We start from the raw sequence: 26,408 nt of genomic DNA, 5'->3' as shown, positions 1-26,408 counted from the left end.
AGGGGCAACATGTCTGGAAAAATTAAGAGACCACTTAAACTGATCAGTTTATTTGATTTTACTTCTTTTTAGAGGTTTATGTTTGGGTAAAATGAACATTGTTCTTTTATTCTATGAACTAGTGACAACATGTCTGAAATTACAAGCAAAAGTTTAGTATTTATTTGCTGAAAATGAGAAATGGTCAAAATAACAAAAAGGATGCAGTGCTTTCAGACCTCAAATAATGCAAAGAAAACAAATTCATATTCATTTAGAAACAACAATACTAATGTTTTAACTCAGAAGTCAACATTTGGTGGAATAACCAGGAGGTTTTCTACGGGGTTCAGTGAAGTGGGCTCTGCATTTTTTCCAGAGCTGTATGTAAAACTTTTCAGCTGAACAAAACATCTTCATCCATAAACAAAGGCATGTAGAAAACGTTTGAGATTTTGTAAACCCGAAAGAACTGCTGCCACATAATGATACCGCCCTCTGGTGTCAGATAGGGGTCATGACACCTATCTGGCTACTGGCTAATAACTCACTGCATTGCAGCATTTGAAAGTTGGCAAAAGCTTGAAGTTAGATCAATAACTCTTCATTGACTGAAGTAACCTTTTCCAAGAGTATTAAAAGCTGAATTATTTTGAACTTTTAACTCTGAGTATAACAGATAATGATGAATAAATATTTCCTTCAAAATATGCAGCATTTCACACCAAAAAGTGCTTAAGCTTCACAATAATCTGCACTGCAGGTAATAATTAGCATTTAGCAGAGATGTCCCCCGCTGTGTGTTGGATTATTACCTAATAGCTAATTAATATTCAACATAAAGCGACAAGAATCCAGGTTTCTGCCGCAGGATGACTCACTAACATCAAACACATACCAAATATTTTTTGGCCTATTTCCAGTTCAAATCTCTCTGTACACTTCAGATAAAGCAAAACTAACTTAGATGTAACTTTTCAGCAATATATAGAAGTTCTTTTAAGTAAATAATTTCTTAAAGCTCCAGTATGTGATTTTTATTTAATTATTATTTATTTTTTACATATTTGTTATAATTATCACCATTACTTTACAGTATAATAGAGACAGGTAAAATGTGAAAAGGTCAATCTCCTCCAACTCACTGCAAAAACAACAAATCAGAGCCAGGAGGAGGGGCCTAGCGCTGTCAGTCAATCTCATGAAAGCGCTGCTCAATGTGCTAAAGGCAGAGAAACAACTCAACATTACAGAAAAACTGTTAATCTGCCATAATAGCAGCCATGCTAACTAGCTTTAGCATTCACAGCAGGCTGTGCTGATGGGAAGAAGTGTCAAGGAAGGCGTGCACACTGGCATGATTGACAGCGCTAAGACCCACCTCCTGGCTTTGTTTTATTGTTTCTAGTTGGCGTTGGAAGATTTTTTTTCACATGTTTTCTGTCTCTATATAGTGACAGTTTCAGCAAATATTTTAATAAAATATTTCTTATAAAAGTTGCATGCTGCAGCTTTAATATTGATGAAAATGTTCCAGTTCATCTGGCTTATTATTTCACATTTTCCCATGCTATAAGGAAAATAATCTGTGACGGAAACTAATACTTTTTCATCAATATTAAGGAATTATTTACTTTTTAAAAAGGCTCTTTGTCTTGCTGAAAAGTTACAGGTAAGTTAGTTTCTTATTTCAAGTAAAATAATTTAATTACAGTACGACCAAAAGTACTTCAGAGAACTCTGTCAGAGATTTTTGCAGTCGGACACGTTGCTACCGTTGATCTTTCAACAAACGAGTCACCAGTGACATCACAGCATCCAAGGCATGTTGGGTGATCAAGTTCTGCTGAGCTTCAGCCGCTGACCTGCCTGTTGAAAGGTTGCCCTAATGAGGCTGCAGTGCAGAGTATCAAACAATGCTATTTAAATGGAGTCACAGTGCAAAGTTGGCAGCGATGAATTACTGCAGCCACTTTGAAGCTTTTTATAGCTTCACTGTCTTGTCAACACATATAATCATCCAGAACGGTGACGTCTCGGAGCGTGTATCGCTCTGATCGGGTTTTAGGGAAGACGCTGAGAGCATCAACAGATGACTTTAAACTACTTGTGTTATGTAGCATTGAGCTAAGTGATCAAAGCATGGTAAAAGCTTTAGAAATGGATCAGAAGGTCAAGGACTAATGCTAAAGCAGGGTGTCCAAAGCACAGCCCGGGGTCCATTTGTGGCCCTCGAAATGCTGGAATTAATTAAATCTTGCAATAATCCAAGAACAACAACAAAAATGTAGTAAGCAAAAACAGTAAGCACTTTAGGGGGGAACAGGAGTTGCCCACACCCATTTATGTTAGGCTAAAATATATTCTAACCCCCAAAAATTAGGAAACAGTATTCCTGTCTTAATAACACAGTTTATGTCAATAAAATCGTGAATATTTAGTTTAGTAAACTAAATATGTATAATTTAGTTTATCACGCATAAGATAAACTAAATCAAATAAATATCAATGTAATAGTGTCGATTATATTGCGACATGTTACTTTCTCAACCCTAATAATATAATAAATCATGTGTGAACCTTTTCATAAATCACTGTTTTATTTTTTGTGCCCTTTTCACTAATTTCTTGTGAAGAAGGCACAAAAAATTAATTTGCAAATTTTAAGAAAATATATGTTTCATCTTGATGATTTTGACATCCCGGACTTATCAAGCATTTTCTTTGCTCCCGTTCGGTTTTATAGACGTAAAAACAAACTTACTATGTTTTTTACAAACACTGGAAAATCTTTAAACCACCCAGAATTTATTCATGCCTATTTAAGGAGCAAAACTTGATCTTGATCAGCAGCTCTACTTTCTTTCTGATTTTTTTTTTTTTCTCAATTTGGTTATTTTTTTAGCTACAAAGTGGGCGGCCACAAAGGTAATTTCAAGGAAGAAACCATCATTTTGAGCATTTATTTTAAAGAAATTAGGGCTTTTAATCGTCCAGAATTAGGGGAAATATTAAATACATTGCTAACTTGTAAATAAACAAGTATTGGACTAGTACAAAGGGTTTTTTGTTTGTTAAAACACTCTGACCTAACCTTGGTGAAGGTTCAGTGACAGCGGGTTTGGACTCCGGAAGCCACTGATTGACACATCTGTCTGCCCACTCTGGTTCATCGGCTGCGGTTGGCCTGGAGGCATCTGGCTTTAGGCCATTTCTAGATTACAAAAACAACAACGCCACACCGGATATCCGAAGCGCTACGAGCTCATTAAGGCATCCTTAGGTTGGGGCTGGTAAATAACTCCCAGCCCCAACCAGAGAGGTTTCTCTGCAAGGCAGCAACTAAAAATATATCCAGCTTGAGCTTTAATAACATACTTTATAAATAGGAGCAGTTAAAAAAAAATATATATTTGCTCTTTAGCTAAAAGAAAATGTGCATTTTGTGAATACAAGACATGAAAATGTGACTATGTTTTGTAGCATCTATGCTGCATAATACATTTTATTCCCTCCAGGAATGTAAATAACACTGAAGCGTCCGCCTGCGGAACAACCAAACATGGACACCAGCTATGCTCCTAGAGAGCCTCAGTCCAACTACCACTCTGAGGCGATAAACACAACATAATGATGGCATTCACATCAGTGGGGGAGAAGGAAAACAGGATCCTGACCACTTCCAACTAACAAACTCAAATTAAGACCACTGATGACCTCAGAGGCCAAGTAGGCTAGGAAGCCAAGCTGATTCTCTTTAGGAGATAAAACAATTACTGAAGGGGAAATATGAAAATGAAACCTTTGTTTTGTTGTTTAATACAACTAAAATTTACTGTCTTTTGTCTCTGTGGAGTTGATTAAACCCAGTTTCTCATAAAAGCAGGACCAGAGTTAGACGGATAAAGGCTCCAGGTTTGGATGTTGGTCCCCAATCCAAAAAACTAATTAAAGTACATTAATAGACAAATGTAATGTAGGAAAATGGTTTGCTATTTAGAGACAAATGTCACGTAAAACTCAGATCTCATAACGTTTAACAGTTATAATTGAAGCTGGTATATTTAAATCATATTGTCAACCTTGAGGCAGTGAGGCATGCTCATTGCAGCTATTGTGATATTGTCATAAACAGAATGTAAACATATATACATTGTTTACATTCTATAAAACTTCTAACACTTGCGATTAGAAGTGTTGTAACAGCAGTGTTTGCATGACTCGGAGGGATATTTTAGTCCCAGCTGTAGGCAGCGCTGGAGGAGTTTAGGAATGTGTGACCACAAGACCTTTTGGCCCCAGCCTGCTTGTCTTCCTTCCCTGTCTGGGTCCGAAGATACGGACCCTGGCGTCCCCGAGCCTCTGCTTCAGGTCCACTGTGTGACAAACCACAGCCGACAGCCACCCACTCGCAAAGAGGAAAATGACAACCTTCGGTAGAGCAGCTGCTCTCTTGGAATGGCTGTAAAAATGGACAGATTTCATTTTTATCCCACTTCAGAAGGAGCAGGGATTGTTTCCGGCCCAAGTGTGGGCGAGTGGGCAGCTGAGGACGTGTCAAGCTCATGTCAATCAGCCGGTAGAGACAATGAGCGCATCGGACCCACACCGCCATCTGCTGGAGAAACTGCGTCAAGACGCTGCAACGATCCATACCCTGACCCCTGTCCAGAGTTCATGTGCGTGACCCCGAGTTAGGGCCACTAGAAATAGAAAAAAAGATAAAAGTCTGACAAAACAGAGCAAAGTGAGGTTGTCTGATTTCTTTTTCTCTGTCTTGTTTGTCCAGGATGGGCCCCACCTATCGCCTAATGACCGTAAAAACCCTCAGGGACCCTGCATCCACAGGTAGAGACGGATTCTTCAGTATTAGTAAAACTGATGTCTAATATGTCCAAATTTGGTAGAAAATGCACAGGCTTATAATAAAATATCCTTAATTTTGTTAGATGACTGTATTTAAACTGTTTAAAGACACGTGACTATATTTTAAGTAAATTATGTTATTTATTTTAACTTTGGCTCCCCACACACTTCCACATGTGAGCTTGTGCAAACTTATGTTTGGCAGCATGGTACTGGAAGTGTGGGATGAGTCATTTCTAGGCTTTATTGGCCAGTGTCTCAACACATCCTCATTTTAATTTAATCTAAGTAGTAGGAAACAGTAAAAAGAAGATACTGTTGTATATATTGTTTTCATTGAGATCTAAAAATATGATTTTAGTGTTAAGTTAATTTAAATAGATGGATTTATGTTATGATTTTAGCTGAGGAAAAACATCAGTGTGTAGATTTAATAAGATATCTAGATGGTAAGAAAGCGTTAGTGACAAAATGTTTATAACACTGTGCAGTCTTTCATGTTAGAAAAGCTGGCAGTCCATCTGTATTAAACAACACATTTTGAATAAAAAAATGGATAAGAGAACATTAACAATTGCCTGAAAACACTATATTGTCTTCTGACTAAAGCCATATTACTTATTAGAAGTCATATTATGACAAGATATGTCCTAATCTGATACAATAAATAATGTTTTAATACCAAAATACAATAAAAATGTGTTACTCATTTATAATTTTACGTGGAATCAGCTAAGAAAATATAAATATAGCTGTATGACGGTGTGTGTTGGTCCAATATTCAGCGGTTATGCAAAGCTATAGGCACAAATTTACCTTTCCAATATGGCGGCGTCCCTTACGTTCAAAACGACTGTTGACGCCAGCACGTACGTCAAACAAAGCAAAGAAGCATATTCGTCACTTAATTAGCTAATAAAAAGTATAGTTTTATTTCTTTATTAATATTATTTTTTGTATTGATACAGTTTTGTGTATTTAGAAGAAAAACAAACCGAAAAAAATAAAATCGTTGAAGGTAGAAACGAATCAGCTCGCGTGTTTCGTCATATTGGTCAACAAAACGTCACTTCCGGTGTTATCCGGCGGGCTGGATGAAAGCAGGAAAGACGAGCTACGACATTACTTAACTAAAGCTGAAATTGTTTTTTATTAGAAAGTAAGAGTAAAGTTTTAAGTAGCCTGAGGTTAGCTTCTTCGGACACATTTAGCATTAGCGTACTGTCACTGCAGCTGTTCGTGTTTATAAACCAGCCGTTAATGTTTCAAGAATAAAAACAAAATTTAGCTTCCTATTTACTCTGGACATGGACCGACCATCCCGGTGAGTATACGCTTTTATCACTGTCACTTTATCTTTTTATATGCTGATCATTTTAACCGCTGTTGATGATTACGCGTTTGGTGTTAACACAGGAAGACGAAAGTTGTGAACTACTATGAAAACAAAGATTTGGATGATGGTGAGTTAAGTAATGAGCTTTCTACGCTGGTTGGTTTGCTTTAGTAAATATTTTTTTCGACAACATCCCATCAAACCTATGTCTTATTTAAAGAACTGTTTATTAATGTATTTGTTTGTTTCTGAAAATCTTAAAAATATGCAACTATATAAGGTTTTCAATGGGATCTGAGGAAAAAAATCTAATGATTTCTTACTAGCTACAATGTAGCTATACATTGGCGGTAGAAAATGTGTTAGTATATGTTGTTTCTGGTAAAACAAACAAAAAAACTCTTTATTATAAGCTTCCTTATAATAAATATGTCTGTGTTTCCTGCTCTTATACTGGGACAGATGAGGATTTTGCCTGTTCGAAAGCACCGCCCAGCAAAAAGGCCAGAGAGGAAACGAAACACGAACAGAAGAAACCTTCAGTCAGGTCCTCCAGCCCCGAGTCAAACCCAACAACACCTCAGAGCGAGAAGAGCAGGTGGGCGATACAGATCAGGGCAAGAAAATCAGTTTTACAGTCTGCGTCTGTGTGTTATCTTCAGATTTAATGGAGCCAGCTAATCCATCGCAACAAAACCTTACAAAAATTTCCACAATAACCTGTTTGCTCCTGTTGTAAACTGTGATGTGTCTAGTTACATGTTGTGAACATAAACTCATTACTTGTTTCCAGAAAACCGCTGGATGAAAAGTTGTATGAAAGAGATCTTGAAGCCGCCATCACGCTTTCTTTACTCAATAACTCAGACGGACTAAACGATTCTCCCACCAGTAAGGATTAGCTGTTGCATGTAACATGTAGCTTTTATGTTTTATAAACTTCTAATTTTGTTTTATTCCTGTTATTTTCCCAGCAAATGTTAAAGTTCAAAGCCCTGTCGATGAAAACACAGATCCAGCTTCTTTGCTTCTGTCCAACTGCAGCGTGGACGGAGCAGTTTTAGGTAAATCTCTCCTTTTTCTTTCTCTCTCTGTCTCTTTTTTTTCAATCAAATCAATCAAATTTTATTTGTATAGCACATTTCAGCAGCAAGACATTTCAAAGTGCTTTACATCATTACAAACACAGAAACACAATGCAATATAGAATCAATAATCAAAACAAAGCATTAAGTCAAGTTCCATCCATAAATTTGTAATTGATTACATTTCAAATACAATTTTGTCACGGAATTTAAGCGCCTGTTCTCGCAGGACTCCGTCGTCCTTTTTAGCAACGGGTATTCGTCGGGCCCCGTCTCCCTGAACAGGAAGGCACCAGGCTCCGTCCACCTAACCACGGAATTTTGCGCGAGGACTCCGCCGTCCTCCACGGATTTCGTGCAATATTTTTACCTGTTAGAGTCTAGAATTGACAGGGTTTTCTGTGCGCGCAGTGACCCTCAGTCACTCGCCATTTTTAAATTTGTAATTGATTACATTTCAAATACAATTCTAAACAGGTGGGTTTTTAGTTGAGATTTAAAAGAAGTCAGTGTTTCAGCTGTTTTACAGTTTTCTGGAAGTTTGTTCCAAATTTGTGGTGCATAGATGCTGAAAGCTGCTTCTCCTCGTTTGGTTCTGGTTCTGGGGATGCAGAGCAGACCAGAACCGGAAGACCTGAGAGGTCTGGAGGGTTGATACAACAACAGCAGATCTTTAATGTATTGTGGTGCTAAGCCGTTCAGTGCTTTATAAACTAACAACAGTATTTTAAAGTCTATTCTTTGAGCTACAGGGAGCCAGTGGAGGGACTTTAAAACTGGTGTTATGTGCTCTATCTTCCTGGTTTTAGTGAGAACACGAGCAGCAGCATTCTGGATCAGCTGCAGCTGTTTGGTTGATTTGTTGGACAGACCTGTGAAGACGCTGTTGCAATAATCAATACAACTGAAGATGAACGCATGGATGAGTTTCTCTAGATCTGGCTGAGACATTAGTCCTTTAATCCTGGAAATGTTCTTCAGGTGATAGAAGGCCGACTTTGTAACTGTCTTTATGTGGCTCTGGAGGTTCAGGTCAGAGTCCATCACTACTCCCAGGTTTCGGGCCTGATCGCTGGTTTTCAGTTGTAATAACTGAAGCTGTGCATTGACTCTCGATCGTTCCTCTGTAGGTCCAAAAATAATAACTTCAGTTTTGTTTCTGTTCAACTGGAGAAAGTTTTGGCACATCCACACATTTATCTGTTCTAAGCATCTGTTCAGTGATTGGATGGGCTCTGTTTTAACAACATTTTCTTCAGGCCTTGATGAAATCACATCAGAGAAAGCATCACCAGCTGCCAGACAAAGGAAGATCTCGACTAAAGCAGCTGAGGTGCAGAGAAAGAAGGACGAAGATGAAGATGAAGACTACAAACCCAAACTGACTCCAGGTTATCTGGCTCCCTGCCCGTATTCGTATCAACCTGCTTTTGTTGTCGACTCGGAGCAATAACCGCCGTGATTTTTCAGATTCAGAGAGCGATGAAGATTTCAGTGAGCCTGAGGAGAGCGAGGATGAGGAGTTTACAGTGAAGAAATCCAGCAAGGCTAAAAGGAAGGAGAAAGTGTCCAAGAAAGACAAACCCAAGCCAAGTCCCGCTCCCAGAAAAGAAAAGAAACAATCAAGGTCTTCACTTTCTAAACCACAGGCTGCAGGTATGTTGGCTTCAGTTCTACAAGATTTCTGTTAATTTCAGTATTTTTCAGACCTGGAAGGGCCTAGAGAATTAAATTAGAAAGTCCTTTTGCTGTTCGTCGTGTTTTCCAGGTTACATAGGGAAATTCTGTCCACTATAAAAAATATCTACATCAATTCATGTTAAACTTTTCTATTTTGTACTAGAAACTTACATTGCCTGTGAGCGTTGGAAAGTTGAGTGTAGGGCTGGGCAATATGGACTATGAATTTAATAGCGATACTTAGTATTATTATAATAATTATTACGTTTTTGATTTTTTTAAAAACTGTTTACTTTTTTTTAGGTAGCTGTTTGGCTGCAACTGCTTGGTATTCATAGCACCATAAATACAAATATTGTTCTTGAAAAACGATCGTATTTGAAAAACCTATTTCATTTATATCACCAAACTGCACACAGTGACTGCATTTAATCATATTTTCATATTAATTACATTTATTGATGCCCACATGGAACAAATGGTGGAGAAAATGGCGAAAAAAAAAAAAAATTCTCAGTTTTTTTTCCTAGACGATAATAGAAATTCTTATAAAAAATTCTTCACAATAAATAATGAACAGAATAAATTCAAACCCTATTTGTGAGTGTAAAGAAAAATGTGCATAAGTCTTTGCTTTAGAGTTACTCCATGTTTCAGGAGTTTCCAGAAGTCCCCCAGCAGCCAAACTGGTTCCCAGTAAGCCAGCTTCATTCAGTGTGAAGCCTGTGAGCTCTGTGAGTCCAGCAGGGGGCAGAATACCCAAGTGGAACCCGCCAGGTAGAACCCGACCGCATTTTCTGCTGCATTTTTCTGTTTCCAGACAGTAAACGTAGTAAAGATGCATTTGTTCTCCAGCTCAGGTCGGTAAAAGTCCGACCTCATCCCAGACGCCGGCTGTGAAGTCTCCCAGTGCCGGGCTGAGACTGGGACTGTCCCGCATGGTCCGGGTCAAACCGCTCCACCCGAGCGTCACCAGTCACTAACAGATAATCTGTCAATGTTTTTAATCCCGTTTGACCTAAAGCTCAATTGTGATTCTTTTCAGTTTGAATTAGTTCAGAATGAATCTTTTCTTTCGTTACATTTTCTTATATTTTCTTCTTTTTGTCGTTTTGAAAACATTTTACTCATCTTTATAGTTCTTGTATATTCTGTACATAAACAAAAAAAAATAAAGTTTAAAAGCATATATCTTTTCACGCTGGATCATTTTCAGAGATGCACATCATAAATACTTTAAAAAAATTTTAATCTGTTTCAAGTGAGGAACAGGATTCAATTTTAAAAATACCCAAAGGGAAATTAAATGTTATAACTTATATTAATTCAAAATTCTTCAAAGTGTTATTAGATAAATGTGTTATAAGAACTTTTACATTCAATTTTCTTTTTTTATTATGAAATGTAGTTGTGCCAGTTTGGCAAATAATAAATAGTTAATAAACAAATAGAAAATAATATAGTAAATATGGAGGGAAACAATTATATATGCTATTGTTGTCAGCATCTGATGGTGAAATAATCTATTGTTGTAGAGAAAACTAACTTTATTTTAGTCATCACCCATTTATTTATTCAGAAATTTCTTCTTATTTTAATCTTTGTTCTGTTTTTGCCTTTATATTCAATCTACATGAGCATCTTTTCAGTCATGAAGAAGGTTGAATATTTATACATATCTTCACCTTGATTCTTGTTTGATTTAAAAAAATATTTGTCATTTCGACATTTCACAGCAGGATGCCTCAGGTCAGAGTGGACGCAAGGAAAACATGGCATGGATCAGAAAAACTATTTTTTATTTAATTTAACCAAATTATGCATTGAAGCCAAATGAAGCTTTAAGTGAATTAAATAACACCTGTTTTTAGTGAATTTATTTAATATATTCACTAAAACAGCAGAAGTAATCTGATATCTGAGTTTTCCTTCACCCCTGCTCCGTGTTTCCCCACAGATTTTGCTGGTGGAGTTAATGGCGGAAACCCTGCAGGTGTGAAGGAAGGAAAACACAAACTGTGTAAAGAGTGAGACTGAAACGAGATAATCTGCCCAGCAGATTAAAGTCTATATTTTCAGATTCACCGATGTGGGTGGAGACAGAGAGAGATTACCCAGCTTGAAAACTTTCTGCCGCTTGTTTGAAGAGCAGAAACGTCCCAACCTCTGCAGCAGGATGAGATCCGGCTGGGTCAAAGGTTTGCTGATGGTCTTCGTTGTGGCTTCAGCTCTGGTTTACCTGAGCTCCATACAAACAGAGTTTCACTCCCACTCAGAGAGGCTGCAGAGAGCCCAGCACGATGACTCCATCCGGGGTCAGGGAGTGATCCGCAGGATGGACAGGATGGAAGAGGACATCAGCAGGCTGAGTGAGTACACCTCTCTCAAATTTGAGTTGATTTAAACAACTTTTTTAAAGAGTTTTAGAAAATAAATGTCATTGTTCTGGGTTTATTTGAACATCTATGCTAATTCTTAAACAAACCAAGACTTGTCAGCACTCTCACCTCTTCAGATTGTTTCTCTTTTCTTTCTATTCCATGATATGTATGTTTCTTCTGCTCTTAACTAGTTCTGCATACTTTAACAGATTCAGCAGTTCTGCTGCGATATTGTTTGGTAAAGTAACCATTTTCACTGCAAAAACAAAATTTTACAAAGTATTTTTGGTCTAGTTTCTAGTGCAAATATCTCAGTACACTTGAAATAAAACTGAATTAACTCACAAGTAACTTTGCAGCAGGATATAGACGTTTGTTTTAAGTAAATAATTCATTAATATTGATTTTTTTAAAAAGGACTAGTTTCACTGGCATATTATTTAACTTATAGCAAAACATTTTTACATATTTTAAGTGAAATAATCTGCTGGTGGAACTAGCATTTAAAAAAATAAATATTAAGAATTTATTTGCTCAAAACAATCTCCTATGTCTTGCTGAAAAGTTACTTGTAAGATGGTTTTGTCTTATTTCAAAGATATTTGCACTAGAAACCCGACCAAAAAGACACATTTTTGTCAAGTTTTAGTGCAAATATCCTAGTACACTTAAAATAAGACAAAACCAACTTATAAGTAACTTTTCAGCAGGATATAGATACATATTTTAATGAAATAATTCTTTAATATTGATTTTTTAAAAACAGTGTTTTAAGTGAAATAATCTGCCAGTGGCAATTGCACGTTTTAAAATCAATATTAACGCCTGATTTACTCAAAACAAGGTCCTGTGTCTCGCTGAAAAGTTATTTGTAAATTAGTTTCTATCTTACTTCAAGTATACTAACCTATTTGCACAATTTTTAAGATATTTGAACTTTTATGCAAATTTTGACTCCATTTAAAATGGTCAGAATTCCACAAAATTCAGCAAAATCTTTGTGCTCGTTCACAGCAAACTGCTACAACGTGCTTTTAGCTAGAAACTCAATTCAACTTATTAGAGTTTCAAGCCATTAAGTTATTTTCAAATGATTTAGCTTTTTGATATCTGTTATGGCTTTTCTAAAATTGCTTTCTTAAGTTTTATGCAAATCTTGGCAAATCTTGGTTTTATGCAAATCTTGGTCATTATAAAACTGTTTTCAGTTTTATAATGTAATCCAATGTTGAAATTCTTAAAATGCCACAGTGTGGACTGTAGTTAATACCTAAATAAATTCCTACAGGACTTAAAGTCAACATCATTTGTAACATATGGATATATTATCGCAATTTCAGTTGCTTGAATGTTGATTTTATGCAGCCGCCCCACCCTGAGGGTGGGGCAAGTAAAACAAACTAAAGTTGCTTTTGTCCACAGTGAACCTGATGAAAAAGTTTGAAAAGAAAGAGCAGGAGGAAGAGAAAGGAGTCAAAGTGAAGGAGAAGAAGCTGGTGAGGAAGTTGTACCCCAACTCCCGTCTGTTCAGCAAGTGGGGGGACGATCTGTCGGAGGAGGAGCAGAAGGAGGCAGAGGGTTTGTTCCAGCAATACGGATACAACGGCTTCCTGAGTGACCGGCTGCCGCTCAACAGGGACATTCCTGACACCAGACCCCCGAGGTGAGCTCCTCTTCCTCCTCCTTTAGGATCTGGGGAAAGCTGGCACACCTTTTCCACACACACAGGTGTCATTACAGGGATCCTTCCAACTCTGAAAAGTCAATTTGCTTTAAGCAGCCAAGATTCCTATTTGATTTGGAACAGGTCTAGACGTTATTGACATTATTCCTGCTTGTTGTTCTGAAAATGCGCAGCAGGGATCTATGGCTTAGCCTGGATTCTCTTAAAGTTTATTTGGGGATTTTCCTGGTAGATTAAAGGTCAATAATGATAATAATATTGAGCTAACACAGATAATTGTTGCACTAAGAACGATTTTAAATGCTGCATAAATACATTAGTTTTAAAAAATTGGAATGTTTGTCCAACTTTTAGCATTACACAAGTGTTAGAGCTGACTAAGCTTGGCTTTTTTTCTGTTAAATCAGGATTATCTTTTTTATTAACATTTAAATACAAAACTAACTAAACCAAAACCCAGATGATGAAATCTAATGTTTTGTAAGTTTTTGATAAATAATTCACAGTAATTAAGTTACTGTATTTTAAGGAAACAGCTCAAATATTCTGCTTTCTTATTTGACATCATGGAAAAGTAAAAAAATTAAAATAAAAAATCAACTAGAATATATAGAAACAGACTTTTGAACATCGGTTCAAAGCGCATTGTTAGACAGTTTTCTACAAATATTTCTTATATCATGTGAGCAATTTGCAGAGAAATGCATTATTTCTATTGTTTTACGATTATATTCAAAAGAGCAGCTAAAGTACGATTGTATTGATTGAGGGCTGGCTGCAGTGCCCCCTATGGGTGCTGCAACGGTTATTCTGAAGAGATCTTGTTTTATACATCCTAAAGCTAATCCTTCTAGATTTAATAATAATAAAAAACTAATGTAATTCCACCACCAGATGCTATACTTTTTGAACGCAAGATGGCAAATATCAACGGTCTGTTTCGATGGCAGATGCTAGACGCCATAAGTTTGAAAACGGACGTTAAATCTATAATTAGAGGCAAGGTTACCCTGTAAATCTCTGGAATTAAATAAGATTTGTTTATAAAATATGCTTCATTCGAACTATGTGGAAACCCAAACCAAGTTCCGCTGCAATGAGGCGGTTTATCCGGTTTCTCCTGACAGACAGGGCTGTTTATGTCACACGCCTGGTAATGCTAAGTGCTAACTTTATGAAGCAGGAGAGCAATTTAGTAAGTTTTCTACGCACACGGTGAACGTGAACTGCATTAAAATATGTTGCAACTACATTTCATACAATCAAGCTTATTAGTGTATTTAGTGATGAGCTTTAACAGGAGGAGGAACAAAGCATTGTTTACATCTGAAACAATGTGATCAATGTGAAATATAAGAATTTTATAGTTTGACTAAACCATTGGTGATTTAGGTTTCAAGTCATTATACACAAGCAATTAAGTAAATAAAATATATTAAACTGAGATCTGGCTTTAGATTAGAGAATGTAGATTTATTGATCGTTTTTATAGGTTAATCACATAAAACTGAGAGCTTATTTCATCTTTGTAATCTAACACATGATCCTACAATGGAGTAAATAGAGAAACAAAATTAGAACAATAGGTTCCAAATGTGTTTTGTGTTCACGGACTGACAAAATAAGATTCATCTGTGATGTTTCTCTGGTTTTCACAGACAGTTGTTTGAATCACCAATAAATTTCTGAAGGTTTCGGTTAGTAGGAGTAGAACAGAACGATCTCGATGAAGGACAGAAGGTGAAAAGGTCTCATCAAGGATTCTTCTTCTCAGATGATGGCGAAAGAGACCTTTCAATGTAAATGATATATCACATAAAGCTAGAATAAGCTTTAAAAGCAATTTATCTTTTATTTTTTGTCAATAACCTCATATTTGTCTTTCATGAATACTATGAATTATCTTACAGTTACTTCAATTATGGTTACAGATGTGCAGAGAAACAGTATCCAGAGAATCTGCCCTCCCTCAGTGTGATCTTGATCTATCTGGATGAAGCCCTTTCTGTCATCAAGAGAGCCATCCGCAGCATCATCGACAAGACGCCTGCCCGGCTGCTGCGAGAAATCATACTGGTGGACGATCACAGCTCCAACGGTTTGTTTGGTGTCCTATAAGCTGTGGGATTAGTTTGACGACTGAAAATTTGTATTTTTCATTTGAGGTTTATCTGAAAGTTCTGCTGGAAATAATGTGGGAACCTTTGTTTTAGAGATTCAGGGTCTCTGTGATCTTGGTTGTTGTTTTCAGCTCTGTGAATTTATATCCTGTTAAGGCACCTGGAGTACAGTGAAGAAATTTGCGACCCTGGCTTGGACAGTGTTGTTCTAAATTACTCCAGATCCTACTGTGCTCCATTGTTACATGGCGTCCCACTGGGCTTAGTACTCGAGCCATTGGTATTTTCTTTGCATCTGCTACTACTCAGTTCAACTCAGAGCCTGAATTTTTTTTCTGTTGCTCTGCAAAGTCTTATGTGCATTAAAAACAGCAGGATGAATAATTCATAGGAGCATTAGGCATTTGTTTAGAGCTAAAACCTTGGATTGCTCTGTGATTTTCATTGAAAAGCAACTTCTGAATCACATTTTTTAAAGACAAATGCTGTGAAAACTGTTATGTTTTTTTACAAATGCTTTGTAATACTTTTGTACACTCAAGAAAAATGCATTAGAATGCAAATCATGTTGGGACGTGGTGCCGTAGCGGTTAGCGCGACCCACGTTTGGAGGCCTTGAGTCCTCGACGCGGCCGTTGCGGGTTCGATTCCCGGACCCGGCGACATTTCCCGCGTGTCTTCCCCACTCTTCTTCCCCCTTTCCTGTCAGCCTACTGTCATATAAGGGACACTAGAGCCCACAAAAGACCCCCTGGAGGGGAGGGGTAAAAAAAACCTGTTTAAAAATGCAACTCATGTTTAGCGTGAATTAACGATGCAAAGAATTAATCAACTTGCGCTAAACTGTTGATTAATGGTTTATTGGATTAAAATTCTAATCGATTAACTAACAACGTCCCTTAGATCAGTGGTCCCCAACCTTTTTATTGCTGCGTTTATAGACCGTCAAGTCTTGACGGTCTATAAACGCGGTTGATTTTGAGGGCTACTGCGAGTTAATGCAATTCATGGAGTGAAGTTTTAGCATTCATTCAAGAGCAACTACAGACAGGACTTCTGTATGAAAGTCTCTCTGTTTATGGGAATTAAAGGTTTCACATATTTTATTTTTCTCTAAAGGTTCCTGGCTTAAACTGGACCTGTAGATGCTTCTGTCTTTTTTTGGACGTCTTCATCCTTATTTCCCCTAAATGTGAGAAGATCAAATCTCCTCCTCAGAAGTTTTTTGTTTTTATTTTGCTGCAGAGGATTTATTGGACAAGCTGGACTTGTACGTTAGCTCCATCCATGAGGAGCGGCCCGGTCTGGTGAAGAAGATTCGGCACTCTGAGCAGCTCGGCCTGACCCAGGCCAGACTGTCCGGGTGGAAAGCTGCAGTGGGAGATGTGGTGGCCATCTTGGATGCACACATAGAGGTCCATGTTCAGTGGTTGGTTGAAGGACTTTGCATCCTGAGGTTTTCCATCTTATGTTAATGTTATAGTAAAATAGCTTTCTGTTTCTGCAGGGCAGAACCCCTGCTGGCTCGGATTAAAGAGGACCGCACCGTGATACTGACACCAGTTTTTGATAAAGTCAACTTTGACGACCTGACGGTGATTCCTTATAGGACCAACGGTGATGGCTTTGACTGGGCCCTGTGGTGCCTGTATGAGGGACTCAGACCCGAATGGTACGCCTTGAAGGACGAATCCCAACCTGCCAAGTAAGAGTCACGTCAGTCGTATTTGTTAGAAAGCCCACACTGTTTGTGCTTAGTTTATAGTTTATAGGCCTTGTGTCAAACTCGAGGCCTGGGGGCCAAATCTGGCCCACCGTGGCTTTTTATGTGGCTCTCTAGATTCCAGATTACATCAATAAGTCCCTCTAGTTTTTCACAAATCTGCAAAATTGGTCAAAAACATCAAGTTTAAGTGACTGATACAGCGAATTTTTACTTTAATAAAAAGTAAGAATTCCTTACAAATACTTCTAATTTAGCACCAAAACATTTGTGATTTTGACTGCCCCCCCACCCCCCCACAAAAACAGTCAAAATCCTGGATGGACAAGATGTTCCAAATTATTCAATTTTAAGAAACTCTTATTGAATGTTGAGAAAACAGCTATTTATTGATATTTCAACAGTTTAATGGGGTTTATCAATACATTCTGGCACAACTTTAATAACATTCAGATTTTTTATACGACCTGAAATGAAACTAAGTTCACATCTGGTTGATAGTGTTACGTTTTACTGTTTTATCATTGTTGGTTTCCAATTTCTCCTGTTCTTTATTTGAACCCCACATATCTTCCCGCTCTAAACCAGAATCATTGGACAACTAAAACCTCTTCTTTTGAATATTTACAAGTATCTCTTTTTGTGCCTCATCTTCATTTTGCAAAAATCAAAATGTCATGGATCGGTTTACATTGATTTTGGTTACAGTTACAGCAGTGACTTAATGTTGACCCTCATTCGTGGCTAAACAGATTTGTTTTAGAGGTTACTTTTTTGGCATGTTCATAACTTTCTATAATCAGATTATAATGAAATTTTCACACTTGGTCCTGATTGCTTCACTTTCAGCATTGGTTCCTTTTTCACAGCATGTTGGACAACCAGCTCAGTGTTTGGCTTAATTGCTGTAAAATGTTGTTGTTGCTATGTACCAGTTTGTGTTCTGGTGAAGGAGAGCGTCAATGACGGGAAACAAGCAGGTTAAAGAAAAGCACACAAAGCACTATTGACAGAAAGCCTGCTGCAGGACATTTTGTGCAGGGAATATTTATCCTTTAAAGTCTTAAATCAGCTTGGTGATATTAGTTAAATGTGACCTCACAGGGTATAAAAAGATGTTCAAACTGGTAGTGTTGTCAAAACTACCGTCAAAGTCATGTTTTAAAGAAGAGAAAAGGTGCCTCGTCAGCTGATGGTAGTAATTTTACTTTCTAAAAAAATGATTTGGGACATTATTTCAGGAAAGTGACAATATCTGTTTTAGAAAACTAAACCTGAAGGTAACATGTAAGCACATAATTTAAACTGACCCCAGAATAGATCCCTGAAGACATATTGTATATTGATTCATCAGCTACTTTCAGTCAGTATTTGATCTGTTTTCTGGTCCCACCAGGAGCCCGTCCATCATGGGAATACTGGTTGCAGATTGGACGTTTTTTGGAGAAATCGGAAGCCTTGATGGAGGGATGAAGATATACGGAGGAGAAAACGTGGAGCTCGGCATCCGGGTCAGATTTAAAATGAGCACAGAACCAAAAAGAAACACAATTAAATGGTTTTGACTTTATATGTTACATGTGCTGATTTTATGATTGCACGTATGATTTTATTACATATAATGACAATACATTATCATTGTATTCTATTTATTTATCTAGCTCAGTAATTTGTCCCTGCCACATTAAAATTGATATATATGGAATCATCATAAATTTAGATGGTAAACAAATATAATTAGATTTGTACTTTGGAATGATATGGAAGAAATATCTATATTTTTTTACCTTAGTAAAAAAAAAAATTCACTTTAATCTCTAATTTTACATTTACAATTTAGCTGATTTTATATTCATTTTAGTGATTTCAATATTTGTTTCTAATTTATTAATTTTACCACAAAATGAAAAACTGGATGACAGTTAAATAACAGTAATGTTGTGCAAATATGAGGGATAAAAAAAGTAATAAAAAAAAATTGAATACATAAAATTTCTGCTTTTTCACATTATTTTAAATGTATAAGTTAAGTAAATATTTTTATGTTGTTGTTTTAAATATTAAATAAGAATAATTTGATAAAATAAAATATCCAGAGTAGGGTTATTAACCTCTCCCATTAAATAATGAACTATTTACTCACCTTCTTTATTACTTATACTGTCTTAAGTCCAATAAACATGTCAAAATGATTCTTATATCTTTATTTAGGATGAGTGACTGAATGTTTCGTCTTGCTTTGTTTTATTTATATCTTATGAGATGAATTCAGTCATCTGCCCCCTAGTGGTGGTTTCTGTAACCAAACAACTGTCCTGCTTATTAGTGAAGAATTATTCATATTAAAAGTGTGTTTTAGACTCTTGTCTTGCCTTCCTTTGACTGTTTTAAAGCGAGTTTTTGTTTTGGCAGGTGTGGCTGTGTGGAGGCAGCATTGAGGTCATTCCCTGTTCGAAGATCGCTCACATCGAACGCTTCAGTAAGCCCTACGCCCCGGACCTGAGCCCCGTGATGAGGCGCAACGCCCTGAGGGTGGCAGAGGTCTGGATGGACGACTACAAATATAACGTGGAAGTGGCCTGGAACCTCCCCGTTGGGGTCAGACGAGACGCCACATTATTACTAACATGAGTCTAATCTTTAGTCATTAAAAATAATCTGATTAGGGTTTGGGAAAGGCCACAAACGCGGTTAATGATCCAGGAAACAACCTCATGTGATCTTATTGAATGTGTTTTCCAACAGAATCATGGAATTGACATCGGGGATGTTTCAGAGAGGAAGAAGCTGAGGGAGAGGCTGAAGTGTAAGCCCTTCCAGTGGTACCTGGATAATGTTTACCCCATGCTGGAACCGCTGCAGGACCTGCTGAGCTACGGAGCTGTGAGTTAAAAACTAGCCACCAATGCTGGGCTTTTAAATCCTCACACAGGGTCTCAATATGCCAATTAGCTACTGCTAAGTTATAATGGCAGCTAAAGGAAACCGTGGGAGTGAGATATTTTTTAGATTGGGCTCTGTGGAGTAGTTATCAGCAGACAGTATTTTACCTGAATAAAATGCCTCTGGTTGGGAAAACAGTGATGCACAATCAGAATAAGTGGATTTATTACAACAGCTGCTGTGTGTAATGAAAATGAAAGCCACACTTTCCTTCCATCTCACAATTATTCTCTACTTTAATGGTCTAAGATATTTTTTAATGCCACCTTGAATGAAATACAAGACAGAAAAAATAGAAATATAGGAGATCGTTTACAACCAAGCTCAGCAGAAACTGTAAAACTTTCTCCGGTCTACTTGTGGCTTTTTGAGTTTTTTTTACTCTGTTAGTGTATCATTACAGATAGAAAAGAAGTTGAACATTTTTGACTTAAAACTTTGAAATTAATCTCAAAATTAATGAGTTTTTTTTTGGTGAAAATTTACTGGCAATAAATTTGAACTTAACCATGATAGATGCAAAAAAAAGCTAGATAATGTACTGGTTACTGGTGGCCTCCACAGAACTACATGGTGACATGAAACATTTCATTCATGTTTGGTTTTCTTTGTGCAGCTGATTAATGCCCTCCGGCCTGATCAGTGTGTGGATCAGGGTCCAGTTCCTGGCTCCACACCCATCCTCTATGGATGCCACTTCTTCTCCCCTCAGGTAACGATCAGCAGCTCACAACATTCAGACTTTTGCTTCTTGCTTGATTTTGTTTTTCTGTCTCTCAGCACTGTTATTACCTCACTGACGGAAAACTTTACATTGGTGGGATCAAATCACACAAATACAGTAGCAACAACTGTCTGGTGGATCCTGATGCAGGAGCTTTACCAGGACTGTATCAGTGCAATCTCGCAGAACAGAAGAAACTCCACATGTTGTGGGACTTCAAACAGGTACAAACAATTATTTCAATCTAAGCAACACAGAAAGTGGTTTTCCTGGAGGGAAGTTAAAGATGAAACCATTTTTATTCACAGGGAGGACAGATCCAGAACAGAGACACTAAGAGATGTCTAGAAGTAGCGATGGGAGACATGGGCTTCAGACTGGTTGTCCAGCAGTGCAGCGGTCAGAGATGGAAGATACAACATATGATTATTGCACACAAACAGCACATTAATTCAGAGAAACCGGTACTGTGACCTGCAAGGCTGGTGCTCCATTAGACCAGGCAACATCCTGGGCTTTTTTTTAAAATATTATAGTTCAAGTCAAACAGGATCAGTTATAATTGGACAGTCACGAATTATCAGAGATGAAGGCGTCCCATTTGTTTTGCCACATGGCGAAAGCTCTGTCTTTAAAATGAGCTGGCAGCGAGCTGTACCTGCAAACAGAGATGACTTTAAAACTGAGAACAGATGTAAAAACTTATCTTCATATGCTGCTGTATATCTAGAGTCTTTAGGTTGGAAACGACATCATTAGAAGTTGTAGTTAGGAGAATCAGCCACTATGTTCCAGTGTGTTAGAAAGATGAAATCACCTGTTTTGTTTGGTGGTGGTTAGCTAACTTTAGTCTTCTCTTGTCACTGATGTGAAGGAATAGATGATTTTATGTGTTTGATGATCCCAGCAGCTACATAAGCACAGAAAATCCTCTGTTGCTTCACATTAATGATGAGACGACTGAAAGAAGCTAATGAACACCAAACAAAGCAGATGAGTTCATCTTTCTAACACGTACTCTGCAGCAATTCAAACATTGGCTGAACACAATGACAGAAATAGATTATCTGAGTTCTTTTCTATGAACCCAAATATGTATTTGCATTTATTAATGTGCATTCTTTGTAAATTTATCTTCAAATTGTAAAAATAAAAAGTGAAAAAAAACCATGTGATTCATTCAGATTACATCTATTATGAACGACTTAAAAAAATTCCCATTAGCTTCATGATGAGCATCATGAGCTGACCTGATGGAGTTGGCGGCCAGCTCTTTCAGCGTGCCCAGACTGGCCTTCAGACCTCCGATTCCTACAAAGGCTTCGTAAAAGTCGTAGGAGAGTCCAGTTGAGCCGAAGAGAGCGGGATCATCTGAGCTGATCACCAGAGGGTGACCCTCGGACATCAGAACGGCTGCAGGGTGGTTCCTCAGATCCGACACCAGCTTCAGCACCTGCACAGGAGTCACAAACCCAGATGCTTTAACCATAAAAACAAACATGTCGTCCTTCTCATCCAGCAGCTCTTACAGAATACCTGGTTAGAGATTGGGCAGAGCTCCACAGCTACGTTCCTCTTCCTGGAAAGCTCTTTGGCGAGAGGATGGTGTGCCAGAGCATAGCCGTGCCCGATACGAGAGGTATTGAAGAGAAGAGCATCTAGAATGTTCTGATCTACGTCTGTGCCTTCATCATCTGCGGACGTGGAAAGAATTTTTACATATATTAGAGGTGGTGATCTGGATGTAAATTGGCTGATTGTCACTCCCACAGTAACCGCATGAATAAAATGTAACATTTTTGGTCTAGGATATAGAGCAAATATTTTTGTAAACTTTGAAAAAGACAAAACTAACTTACAGGTAAGTTTTCAGCAAGAGGATATTTCTTAAGTAAAAAAAAAAAAATTTTAGTAACACTGGAAGATTATTTAACTTACGAGGCATTCCAGCATGACTTTGAAAACGAGGAAAACTGACACGTACTATACTATGTTGTATGTATGATTTTTCCTCACTGTTGACGTAATAGTATACTATCTTATTTTTGACATCATAGTATAATATGTCTTTAAGTTGTTTTACATAGTATGTGTCACTTGGCCACATTTTCGACGTCATACTATACCATGTCGTTTTTTGACATTTTCGACGTCATAGTATAGCATGTCGTTTTTCGACATTTTCGACGTCATAGTATAGCATGTCGTTTTTTGGACATTTTCGACGTCATAGTATACTATGTCGTTTTTTTGGACATTTTTCGACGTCATACTATACCATGTCGTTTTTCGACATTTTCGACGTCATAGTATAGCATGTCGTTTTTCGACATTTTCGACGTCATAGTATAGCATGTCGTTTTTTTGGACATTTTCGACGTCATAGTATAGCATGTCGTTTTTTTGGACATTTTCGACGTCATACTATAGCATGTCGTTTTTTTGGACATTTTCGAGGTCATACTATAGCATGTCGTTTTTTGAAATTTTCGACGTCATAGTATAGCATGTCGTTTTTCGACATTTTCGACATCATACTATAGCATGTCGTTTTTTGGACATTTTCGACGTCATAGAATAGCATGTCGGTTTTTGGACATTTTCGACTCCATACTATATATAGCATGTCGTTTTTTTGGACATTTTCGACGCCATAGTATAGCATGTCGTTTTTCGAAATTTTCGACGTCATAGTATAGCATGTCGTTTTTCGACGTTTTCGACATTATAGTATAGCATGTCGTTTTTTTGTACATTTTCGACGTCATAGTATAGCATGTCGGTTTTTGGACATTTTCGACTCCATACTATATATAGCATGTCGTTTTTTTGGACATTTTCGACGCCATAGTATAGCATGTCGTTTTTTGGACGTTTTCGACATCATAGTATAGCATGTCGTTTTTTTGGACGTTTTCGACGTCATAGTATAGCATGTCGTTTTTTTGGACATTTTCGACGACATAGTATAGCATGTCGTTTTTTGGACGTTTTTGACATCATAGTATAGCATGTCGTTTTTTGGACATTTTCGACGACATAGTATAGCATGTCGTTTTTTGGACATTTTCGACATCATAGTATAGCATGTCGTTTTTTGGACGTTTTCGACATCATAGTATAGCATGTCGTTTTTTGGACATTTTCGACGACATAGTATAAGCATGTCGTTTTTTGGACATTTTCGACGTCATAGTATAGCATGTCGGTTTTTGGACAATTTCGACGTCATAGTATACCATGTCGTTTTTTTGGACATTTTCGACGTCATAGTATAGCATGTCGTTTTTCGAAATTTTCGACGTCATAGTATAGCATGTCGTTTTTTGGACATTTTTGACGTCATACTATACCATGTCGTTTTTTGGACATTTTCGACGACATAGTATAAGCATGTCGTTTTTTGGACATTTTCGACGTCATAGAATAGCATGTCGTTTTTTGTACATTTTCGACGTCATAGTATAGCATGTCGGTTTTTGGACAATTTCGACGTCATAGTATACCATGTCGTTTTTTTGGACATTTTCGACGCCATAGTATAGCATGTCGTTTTTCGAAATTTTCGACGTCATAGTATAGCATGTCGTTTTTCGACATTTTCGACGTCATACTATAGCATGTCGTTTTTTTGTACATTTTCGACGTCATAGTATAGCATGTCGTTTTTTGGACATTTTCGACATCATAGTATAGCATGTCGTTTTTTGGACGTTTTCGACATCATAGTATAGCATGTCGTTTTTTGGACCTTTTCGACGTCATAGTATAGCATGTCGTTTTTTGGGACATTTTTGACGCCATAGTATAGCATGTCGTTTTTTTGGACATTTTCGACGTCATAGTATAGCATGTCGTTTTTAGGACATTTTCGACGTCATAGTATAGCATGTCGTTTTTTGGACATTTTCAACGACATAGTATAAGCATGTCGTTTTTTGGACATTTTCGACGTCATAGAATAGCATGTCGGTTTTTGTACATTTTCGACGTCATAGTATACCATGTCGTTTTTTGGACATTTTCGACGTCATAGTATAGCATGTCGTTTTTTTGACATTTTTGACGTCATAGTATACTATGTCGTTTTTTTGACATTTTTGACGTCATAGGGACATTTTCGACGTCATAGTATACTATGTCGTTTTTTTGACATTTTCGACGTCATAGTATACTATGTCGTTTTTTTGGACATTTTCAACGTCATAGTATAGCATGTCGTTTTTTTGGACATTTTCGACGTCATAGTATACTATGTCGTTTTTTGGACATTTTCGACGTCATTGCATAGCATGTCGTTTTTTGGACATTTTCGACTCTATACTATATATAGCATGTCGTTTTTTTGGACATTTTCGACGCCATAGTATAGCATGTCGTTTTTCGACATTTTCGACGTCATACTATAGCATGTCGTTTTTTTGTACATTTTCGACGTCATAGTATAGCATGTCGGTTTTTGGACATTTTCGACTCCATACTATATATAGCATGTCGTTTTTTTGGACATTTTCGACGCCATAGTATAGCATGTCATTTTTTGGACGTTTTCGACATCATAGTATAGCATGTCGTTTTTTTGGACATTTTCGACGTCATAGTATAGCATGTCGTTTTTTGGACGTTTTTGACATCATAGTATAGCATGTCGTTTTTTGGACATTTTTGACGACATAGTATAGCATGTCGTTTTTTGGACATTTTCGACATCATAGTATAGCATGTCGTTTTTTGGACGTTTTCGACATCATAGTATAGCATGTCGTTTTTTGGACATTTTCGACATCATAGTATAGCATGTCGTTTTTTGGACATTTTCGACATCATAGTATAGCATGTCGTTTTTTTGTACATTTTCGACGTCATAGTATAGCATGTCGGTTTTTGGACATTTTCGACTCCATACTATATATAGCATGTCGTTTTTTTGGACATTTTCGACGCCATAGTATAGCATGTCGTTTTTTGGACGTTTTCGACATCATAGTATAGCATGTCGTTTTTTTGGACGTTTTCGACGTCATAGTATAGCATGTCGTTTTTTTGGACATTTTCGACGTCATAGTATAGCATGTCGTTTTTTGGACGTTTTTGACATCATAGTATAGCATGTCGTTTTTTGGACATTTTCGACGACATAGTATAGCATGTCGTTTTTTGGACATTTTCGACATCATAGTATAGCATGTCGTTTTTTGGACGTTTTCGACATCATAGTATAGCATGTCGTTTTTTGGACATTTTCGACGACATAGTATAAGCATGTCGTTTTTTGGACATTTTCGACGTCATAGTATAGCATGTCGGTTTTTGGACAATTTCGACGTCATAGTATACCATGTCGTTTTTTTGGACATTTTCGACGTCATAGTATAGCATGTCGTTTTTCGAAATTTTCGACGTCATAGTATAGCATGTCGTTTTTTGGACATTTTCGACGTCATACTATACCATGTCGTTTTTTGGACATTTTCGACGACATAGTATAAGCATGTCGTTTTTTGGACATTTTCGACGTCATAGAATAGCATGTCGTTTTTTGTACATTTTCGACGTCATAGTATAGCATGTCGGTTTTTGGACAATTTCGACGTCATAGTATACCATGTCGTTTTTTTGGACATTTTCGACGCCATAGTATAGCATGTCGTTTTTCGAAATTTTCGACGTCATAGTATAGCATGTCGTTTTTTGGACATTTTCGACGACATAGTATAAGCATGTCGTTTTTTGGACATTTTTGACGTCATAGTATAGCATGTCGGTTTTTGGACAATTTCGACGTCATAGTATACCATGTCGTTTTTTTGGACATTTTCGACGTCATAGTATAGCATGTCGTTTTTCGAAATTTTCGACGTCATAGTATAGCATGTCGTTTTTTGGA

At 37.3% G+C, this 26,408-nt stretch overlaps 3 protein-coding genes across 5 annotated transcripts; 2 read left to right on the top strand and 1 right to left on the bottom strand.

Annotated features, from left to right (window-relative positions):
• The first annotated feature begins 5,540 nt into the window (after nucleotides 1–5,540).
• rad51ap1 (RAD51 associated protein 1) lies at nucleotides 5,541–10,133 on the top strand. 2 transcript variants are annotated; one of them, XM_028043761.1, is made up of 9 exons: nucleotides 5,541–6,169; nucleotides 6,262–6,308; nucleotides 6,644–6,779; nucleotides 6,975–7,072; nucleotides 7,156–7,245; nucleotides 8,526–8,657; nucleotides 8,737–8,922; nucleotides 9,607–9,723; nucleotides 9,802–10,133. In XM_028043761.1, exons 1-9 carry the CDS (start codon nucleotides 6,153–6,155, stop codon nucleotides 9,927–9,929), a joined length of 951 nt encoding a protein of 316 aa, XP_027899562.1. In that variant the 5' UTR covers nucleotides 5,541–6,152; the 3' UTR covers nucleotides 9,930–10,133. The 2 variants fall into 2 exon arrangements, with proteins under 2 accessions (XP_027899562.1, XP_027899561.1); XM_028043760.1 differs by having other exon boundaries at nucleotides 5,546–6,169; nucleotides 9,604–9,723.
• Nucleotides 10,134–10,960: 827 nt separating this feature from the next.
• On the top strand, nucleotides 10,961–21,688 carry LOC114160872 (probable polypeptide N-acetylgalactosaminyltransferase 8). Of its 2 annotated transcripts, XM_028043759.1 has the most exons (12): nucleotides 10,961–11,144; nucleotides 11,223–11,315; nucleotides 12,750–12,990; nucleotides 14,943–15,109; nucleotides 16,377–16,560; nucleotides 16,639–16,836; nucleotides 18,251–18,365; nucleotides 19,267–19,452; nucleotides 19,600–19,737; nucleotides 20,414–20,509; nucleotides 20,578–20,745; nucleotides 20,830–21,688. In XM_028043759.1, the coding sequence occupies exons 1-12, from the start codon at nucleotides 11,123–11,125 to the stop codon at nucleotides 20,992–20,994; spliced, it is 1,773 nt and encodes a 590-aa protein (XP_027899560.1). In that variant the 5' UTR covers nucleotides 10,961–11,122; the 3' UTR covers nucleotides 20,995–21,688. The 2 variants fall into 2 exon arrangements, with proteins under 2 accessions (XP_027899560.1, XP_027899559.1); XM_028043758.1 differs by having other exon boundaries at nucleotides 10,966–11,315.
• Nucleotides 21,048–22,333, bottom strand: LOC114160877 (adenosine deaminase 2-A-like). The gene is made up of 3 exons (XM_028043768.1): nucleotides 22,058–22,333; nucleotides 21,772–21,974; nucleotides 21,048–21,179 (listed from the first exon to the last, which is right to left on the bottom strand). Exons 1-3 carry the CDS (start codon nucleotides 22,316–22,318, stop codon nucleotides 21,092–21,094), a joined length of 552 nt encoding a protein of 183 aa, XP_027899569.1. The 5' UTR covers nucleotides 22,319–22,333; the 3' UTR covers nucleotides 21,048–21,091.
• Nucleotides 22,334–26,408: the final 4,075 nt, after the last annotated feature.

Source organism: Xiphophorus couchianus, chromosome 17 (assembly GCF_001444195.1).
Source record: "Xiphophorus couchianus chromosome 17, X_couchianus-1.0, whole genome shotgun sequence".
NCBI lineage: Eukaryota > Metazoa > Chordata > Actinopteri > Cyprinodontiformes > Poeciliidae > Xiphophorus > Xiphophorus couchianus.
The sequence above is the reverse complement of the archived record's forward strand: the minus strand, read 5'-3'. Positions and strand labels throughout refer to the sequence as shown.